This window comes from Triticum dicoccoides, chromosome 6B (assembly GCF_002162155.2).
Source record: "Triticum dicoccoides isolate Atlit2015 ecotype Zavitan chromosome 6B, WEW_v2.0, whole genome shotgun sequence".
NCBI classification, from domain to species: Eukaryota; Viridiplantae; Streptophyta; class Magnoliopsida; order Poales; family Poaceae; genus Triticum; species Triticum dicoccoides.
In genome coordinates, this window is record NC_041391.1 from 682,690,285 (window position 1) to 682,697,749 (window position 7,465).

Genomic DNA, 7,465 nt, shown 5'->3' on the forward strand with positions numbered 1-7,465 from the left:
CCGGTTCGTGAGGCCAGGGCGCCAGCCGGGCCAGGGTCCCGGTTCGACTGACCCCTTTGGTCCCGGTTCCAGACACGGACCGGGACTAAAGGGCCTTGCTCCTGGCGCAACCCCTTTAGTCCCGGTTGGCGGCTGGAACCGAGACCAAAGGTTGTCCTTTAGTCTTGGTTTTAGACACAAACCGGGACCAAGTGTTTCCTATATATATCCACACACCCCATCTGCTCTGTCTTTTGGCCGTGGAAAGGGCGGGAGGTGCGCTGCTCTCTGTTTTCACCTCCTATGCACATTAGGTGTTTGATGAAATGCCGGAGCAACACTTAAGCTTTCTACTCTCCAAGCTCAACCTCCAAGCTTCATTTTCTCCAAGATTTGTCTAGGTTTGGCGGTGCACCAACTACACAAGTGTTCTAAAAGGTTAGCCACTTCATTCTTTCATCTCTCACTGCTTGCTAGTTTAGCTCATTTGAAATGCTCTACAAGTAGAGTGGTTTGTGGTTTTAGTGTAGGGGTGTATGTTCTGATTATGATCGCATTTGTGGTTGCATTTAAATGTTTGACATAGTTTCAATGTATGTCTTAATTAGATGCTCTAGAGACTATATATGATTCTCCATTTTCTAATTTCAGTTTTTCTTATTGTTGACACATGGTCGATCTTCCACGTACGATCATTCACTCACTCATCAGTGAGCAAGCCTGCCAATCTACTTGCCATTGGGAGTCTTCACAAAAATCTCCATCCCTCTGCGGATGCGGGGGACAAGATGAAGTGTGAATTCCTTTTGGATGCCATAGTCGGCCAAGGTGTGGCCTTCCTCTAGTTGCTTGCCACACTAGTAGAAAACAGGGCTTTGGTTGAGTCTAGGATAAGGGCATTAATCCGGTTCACTCACGAACCGGGACTAAATGGTGCATCAGTCCCGGTTCGTGAGGCCAGGGCACCGGCCGGGCCTCGGGGGCCATTGGTCCCGGTTCGTCTGGCACTTTTGGTCCCAGTTTCAGATACGAACCGGGACCAATGGACCTCGCTCCTGGCCCAGCAGCTTTAGCCTCGGTTGGTGGCTGGAACCAGGACCAAAGGTTGCCCTTTAGTCCCGATTTTAGCCACAAACCGGGACTAAAGAGAAGCCTATATATACCCCCGCCCATGCCCGCTCAGTGCTCTGTTTTTGGCCGGCCGTGTGGGAGAGGTGTGTGTTGCTCTAGCTCAGACAACAATTAATACATTTTTTTAGGTAAAGACAACAATTAATACATGCATCGAGGCAAATGCAACAATTACCATGTACATTCTCTCCACTGTTTTTTTTTTTTGTGGGGCACATTCTCTCCACTGCTAATCTTAGTAAAATGTATTCTACATAATGGATCACCAGAGAAGAGCTAAACTAAATATCAAGGTTTGTGCATATCTCCGAAAGGAACCAGGCAATGAATAAGGGGTGAGAGTTATCGTGAACCTTATTAAAAACCTGAAATGGTAGATTTTTTTGGTGGGTCTGGAAAGAAAAGAGTATATATGATGCTCGGTTTTTTAATTTCAGTTTCCTTGTTGTTGACCCATGAGCGATCTTCCACGTACGATCGTTCACAAACTCGCTCCGTATTGTTGCCGATGTTGCGGTCGTAGAAGAGCGAGCCCGTTGAGTGCATGGTGCGCCGGGTCGAGTTGACCCAAGAGCGTCTGTGAAGGGTTTGTCTGGCGCACCGTCACTCCATCATTATAAGCATTGATTTTTCACTGAGATGTATGGCCAGCTTTGCCAATTGTTCAAAACGCTTGTAGCTAAGGAACCTGACCTGTCATCAAAGATGAGGAGCAGGCTGGTTGCAAGCCTCTAAAGTCAAGCAACACACGGGTTACACGCGGGTCTGCAGGGCCTCATCCAACGACCCCGATGAAAATGGCAACACACGCCATAGGATGTTGTTGGAGAGGAGGCCGAAGCGATGACCGACAACTTTCGCAACCATACCGCGCATTCCTTTGAACATTGGCAGGTGTTACACCGGAGCAGGAAAACAAAAATCATAAGAAAAATTAAGAACAAAGAAGGAATCTACTGCCGCAACTGTCGACTCAGCTCATCACTCGTGGCATCCAATGACCCCATTCACTCTTATGGAGTACGTATATCTGTAGATATCAAATCAGAGACTTACAAGTTACAAACCATCATACTCAGCACAAGATGACCAGAATCAGAAGAAAGACAGCAAGTTTCAGACTAGGCAGATACAAGAGGTACAGAACCACATTCCCGGCTTCAAGACCAGGATGAAACATTGAAACGGAATGATAATTTGAACTTCAACTTCTTCTGAGGTGACACTCAAGCAGCAACGCGACCGTTTCTTCAGATTGAAATGATAGTGATGTTCCCACAATCTTCAACATATCAAGAGGAAACTTACTTCGCTACCTCACCCAGGATTATAAGCGCACATGGACACCCATGATTTCTGAAGCATGTACAGTTCCCGTGTATACTGATGACGCACAGGGACATAAGAGATGCATTTACAATACTAGTAACATATTGATGATCTACAAAATATGTATGTAAGCACCATTTTGATTACCAGCAGATTACAGAAACATAGCCACGTTCCAACCATCATTTAGATTCCTGGCAGATTCCTGACAAAGTGCAAAATGTCTTGTTAAGTTGCACCAACCAAACCACAAGGACAGATTTCCAGCAGAGACCAAAGATGGGAAGCAAAAAAAGAACGTCACGGTCAAAGGCTAACGGCCAACACATGGCCACCATTGCAGATTCTTCGGAGAAACAGAAGTCTTCAGGCGAACATCATGACCGACCACTCATCTTAGTCACTATCAGTGGAGTCGCTATCAGTGGATGAATCTGCACAACCAAGACAAGTCACAAATATAGACGGGAATTTAAAATATCCTGGATATCACTTTGATGTAGAGAAACTATACTGCAACCCAACCAAATTTATGTAGCTCCAAACAGAAGAGTTTATTAGCCTTGCAAGGGCAACACCAACACAAATATGACCATTTCGAGAGGCATTGAGACTGCTTGAGGCTTGAAACAAGTGTGGAACGCATGCAATTTGGCTACCAGTCAATGTTAATCAAACTGACAACAGGCTTGGAGGATAACAGTAAATACAAAAAGGCAAAGGCAGTCTTTGCTGGATGGATGCAGAGCACTATATTGTATATTCTACCCACTATCATTCTTAGTGATATGTATTCTACCAAATGAAATATGAGAGACCTAAACTGAATTTCAAGATGAGAACAGCTACTATTTTCATCACCACCAAACAGCAAAAGGACTAGATAATTTATTTTACTGTAGAGAACAATAAAAAGATTTTGCATGGCTGGTACAGATCTAGACACATCAGAAATTTGTGCCAACTATTGTGGTGTCATAAGAAATTATAGGATAATGAACTGTCGAAATATAAAACTCCATCAGCATGCAAATCCAATTTATACTAAAGGATAATGGATAAAAAATCTGGATGGATTTGGGGGTGGTGCCATACATCCTAATTACCGAAAAAGGCTTTCGCCCCGCTTTATATATAAAGTACCGATCAACAAACACCCAGTACAAACACACGCCACCGCAATACATGCACACACCCAAGGCAGGATACAAAGGCGCTGAGCGCAGCAACACCATCCCTAGCACTACCACCACAAAGAGATGAAGCTACATATGACGATCCATGAGCTCCAAGGCGGCGCCTTCAGGAGGGGTACGACACCGGAGCGCCGCCACCGCCCGATCCAAGGATCAGAGTTTTCCCTGGAGCTGCATGATGGGCAATGAGAGCCGCGACGACGCCTTCAAGAAGGGAACGATCTTCGCCGCCGCTGGTCCGTCCGAAGATAGAACAGGTTTTCAACTCGGCCAACACTCACCGCCACCAAATGTCACCCCCGCTACCACGCCACCCACACGGCCATGGTGAGCGGGCAGCACACAAAGCCACGGGCTCTGCCCAAGAGCACCGCGCTACCACCACCAGGGCCGCCGCCCCGGCATCCAAGACCTTGGCACCACCTCACTCAAGACCAGCCGCTACCCCAACCAAAGAGACAAGTGGAAAGGTCCCACCTTTCGCACCCTTGGGCGACCCCCATCGTCGAGACCCAATAGGCCGGCCAGACCTGGCATCCCTCGGCCCGTCCTGCAGCACCTTGAGGGGGACGAGGTCAGTCCTGCTGCACCGTGCGCGAGACGAGCTCGGTCCTGCCGCACCGGGCGCGAGATGAGCGATGGACCGCGGTTGGGAGAGGGTCAGCCCTTCAATGAAAGTAGTGCCCGGACGACGAGGAGATGGGGCGAAGGTCAAGACGGTCCGCATGCGGACGAGCCGACGTCGGAGAAGCCGGCCGTCGCCGCAGTCAGAGCCGTCGAGACACAATGAAGCAGCCACGACACCGGGAGGTCACCACCACACCGGACCTCCCCGCGCCGCCACACGGCCGGAGCAACGACCACGCCCGGTCGCTGCCCACCCCCGTCGCCCGGTGAGCTCCAAGCGTCGGAGCAGCCGGGCACGCACCACCGATGCCACACGCCGGAGCGCCAGCCACCACCACAGAGCATGCACCTCCACGCCCTGGCCAACACCACCGGAAGCCCCACCACCCCACCGGAGAAGCACAGTCGCCAGCAGCACCACCACCACCTTAACAGGGCCGCCAGCCGCCCCCGCCGCCACCAACCACCAACACCAACCAGATCTGGGCAGAGCCACCCAGATCCGCTGCCAGAGCAACCCGCCTCCTCGGATCCCCACAAGCCGACGCAGGAGGGGGGAGGGAGGAGAGCGAGGCATTCCAGCGGGCCACCACGACACCGGGGAGGGGGAGGGAGCCGGAGCAGAGGAGAGCCACCGCCCGATGCCGACGGGCAGGAGGGGGCGCCCCGCGACGCCGGCCACCTGCGCGTGGGAGGAGACGCCCCGCCGCTGCCTGCGCCACGCGGCCTTTGGCCGGTGACGCCGCTGGCGGCGGTGAGGGAGGAGAGGCCGAGGCGAGGAGCTGGGACGGCGGCGCTAGGGTAGCCGCCCGGAGTCGCCCGCGGGAGCGACTCGGGGGCTATCCTTTGTCTCTCCATCCTAATTATTATACAAGACACTCGTAGGAAGTGTAACTTACAATCTGAGTCTGAATGTGGATCCTCCTTGATGCTAATTTGCTCATGAAGTATGCCGCATGAACTTAAGATATTCAAGATTAAACCAACTCCCTCATCAACCTTTTCACATTCAATGTAAACGAACTTTAGGTGTTCACACACAAATGATTGTGTTATTGTTTCTTGGGCTCCTGTTGCTCCTACAATGTTCTATTAGATAAGAGCGTTTAGTAAGACAAATTCAGCATCCATCATAACACGTTAAATAAAACAGTAACATTGTTATCTATACATCATATACCTCGGTGTTATCAAGCTGAAGAGTGAGTATCTCAAGAACTGGAGAGTGTCGGAGAATGCAAACAAGGTCAACAGCCGTAAACCACTCATTGAGTAACAGAGTCTTTAATTCGCCAAAGACGGGGCACCATTTCAAATCCCATCTGTACAGAAACTGGACAAATCGCAAAGAATAAATATAAACTCTAGAAGATCAAATAATTTGTGCTATAACAACCTAAAATATCATATTTTATCCAACCAAGACACTATGTTATTAGCTGTTGATTTGAGATGCATTAGATGAAGATAGAGGACAAAAATGTGACAATGAAAGTAAACAACTTTTTATCTGCAGTTCTACGATGGATATATATACTAGAAGATAAACTTTGGGTGACAAATAATACAAGAGTAGAAACGGGAGTAAGGGTAAGCATACCATTTTAGGTAAAGCTATCAAGTCCAACTTAGCAGCATTGGACAAACTATTGAGAAGCACCCCCTCCTTGACAGGATAAGTATGACAACCACAGAAAAAATTATCACAAACCCCCCGATTACTGCGACAGTGATCATGACATCCATCGTCAAGATTAACATGGGCAGTTTCTAACAATGGCATGTTTTCAAGAAAAGGTGTCAAGCCTTCAAAATCCTCTAGCTGCAGTGAGATGAGACTCGGGGCACAAATCCGAAGGCGCACGATGTCAGGTAAAGAACAACAATCGATGATGAATAGGCGCTTTAGTGATTTGGATGACATCTTGCGTGCATGAATATTGCAGAATTGAATTGTTAGATCCTCTAAGACTGGGCAGCCTGAGAACTTCAGGTCAGAGCAGTAAAGGTTCACCCGTTCAAGGTGTATGGTCCTGAGATGTCGAGAGATGAGACTGAGAGGCACATCGAACACCGCAGCTCTTACCACGAGCTCCTCAGCTTTGCATGCCAGAGCGTAGTCAATCAACAGCCTGGTGTTTGTGAATGTATCCTCCGGCTCATCATGGGGATATGCATCAATCTCGCACCTGATGAGAGCCGAGTTCCCGCGGAGATGGATGACCAGCTTCACCAACTGTTCGAAACGCTTGTATCGTGGGAACGTTGGCCCATCGAAGACGAATAGCAGGCTGGTCGCGTGCCTCCAGAGGTCACGCCACCGGGTGTCGAGCACGCAGGTCTGCAGGGCATCGTCCGCCGGCAGGAAGGATAGCACTCGCCATAGGAGCTCGTCAGGGAGGTCTCCAAAAGGGTCTTTGTCACTAACGGCAGCCATCTCGAGCATTCCTTCAAACAGGTGGCGGGCAGTGCGATATCGGAGTGAAATCAGCAAACAAAGAGGTCTAATGCGGCATCACCAAATCGGGGGAAATCATCTAGTATCATCACAGACAGCTCACCTCAACTCGCGGACAGCTGAAGGCGCCGGTCGCCGGCAATCGCGGGGAACAACCGAACTGGGAGAGCAAGAGGATTTCTCCCGTCCTCCTCCGTTACTGGATATTGGCGGATCCCAAGTCCTCCTCCCACGTCGTGCCCGTCCACGAGACCCTCACCGGCTCCACGCGCGATGGGTACAGGCGAGGAGCGAGCGGCCGAGGACTGTGAACCCTCTCTCCCTTCGCGCCGAGAGGGAAGGGGAACGCCGTAGGCCGGATAAGGGGCGAAGGCTAGGGTGCGGTCGCAGGCACGGGGGGCGAGGTTCGACGGCGAGTTTGACCCGTCGCCTCGACGCAGCACAGCGCCGTCGCAGGCTAATCGGCGGGCAGAGGAGGAAGAGGAGGCCCGCCTAGGTATGTGGCTCTCAACTGGATCCTAATAAAAGAAAAAAGGGAAAAAAAGGCTCTCTACTCGCAACGGGTCCAGGCGTCCCCCACCTGGTAGCAGCTGAACTGGCCGGTTTAGATACGAAACGGATAACCGTTGTTTTCTTTTAGGCTAGTCATAGTAGAAGTAACTTACAAAGTAACGTAGCGCGAGAGAGGCATTTTGGTGGCCGAGCTACCTGGTGGCCGGAATCTCTGCCGTGTAGTATAGCATCA

General features: G+C 50.3%; 1 protein-coding gene across 5 annotated transcripts; it reads right to left on the bottom strand.

Annotated features, from left to right (window-relative positions):
* Nucleotides 1-2,083: 2,083 nt before the first annotated feature.
* LOC119323842 (putative FBD-associated F-box protein At5g38570) lies at nt 2,084-7,249 on the bottom strand. Of its 5 annotated transcripts, XR_005156539.1 has the most exons (6): nt 6,824-7,247; nt 5,863-6,710; nt 5,443-5,595; nt 5,162-5,351; nt 2,587-2,873; nt 2,084-2,493 (listed from the first exon to the last, which is right to left on the bottom strand). XR_005156539.1 is itself a non-coding variant. In XM_037597548.1 (5 exons), exons 2-5 carry the CDS (start codon nt 6,706-6,708, stop codon nt 2,836-2,838), a joined length of 1,227 nt encoding a protein of 408 aa, XP_037453445.1. In that variant the 5' UTR covers nt 6,709-6,710; nt 6,824-7,247; the 3' UTR covers nt 2,127-2,835. The 5 variants fall into 5 exon arrangements, 3 of the variants coding, with proteins under 3 accessions (XP_037453445.1, XP_037453447.1, XP_037453446.1); XM_037597548.1 differs by having other exon boundaries at nt 2,127-2,873; XR_005156541.1 differs by lacking the exon at nt 5,863-6,710 and having other exon boundaries at nt 2,127-2,873; nt 6,824-7,243.
* Nucleotides 7,250-7,465: the final 216 nt, after the last annotated feature.

Coding starts and splice junctions, on each gene's coding strand:
- LOC119323842 (XM_037597548.1), bottom strand. CDS start 6,708: ATGCTCGAGATGGCTGCCGTTAGTGACAAAGACCCTTTTGGAGACCTC. Junction 5,596..5,862: donor TGATAGCTTTACCTAAAATG/GTATGCTTACCC, acceptor CGATTTGTCCAG/TTTCTGTACAGATGGGATTT. Junction 5,352..5,442: donor TTCAGCTTGATAACACCGAG/GTATATGATGTA, acceptor CTTATCTAATAG/AACATTGTAGGAGCAACAGG.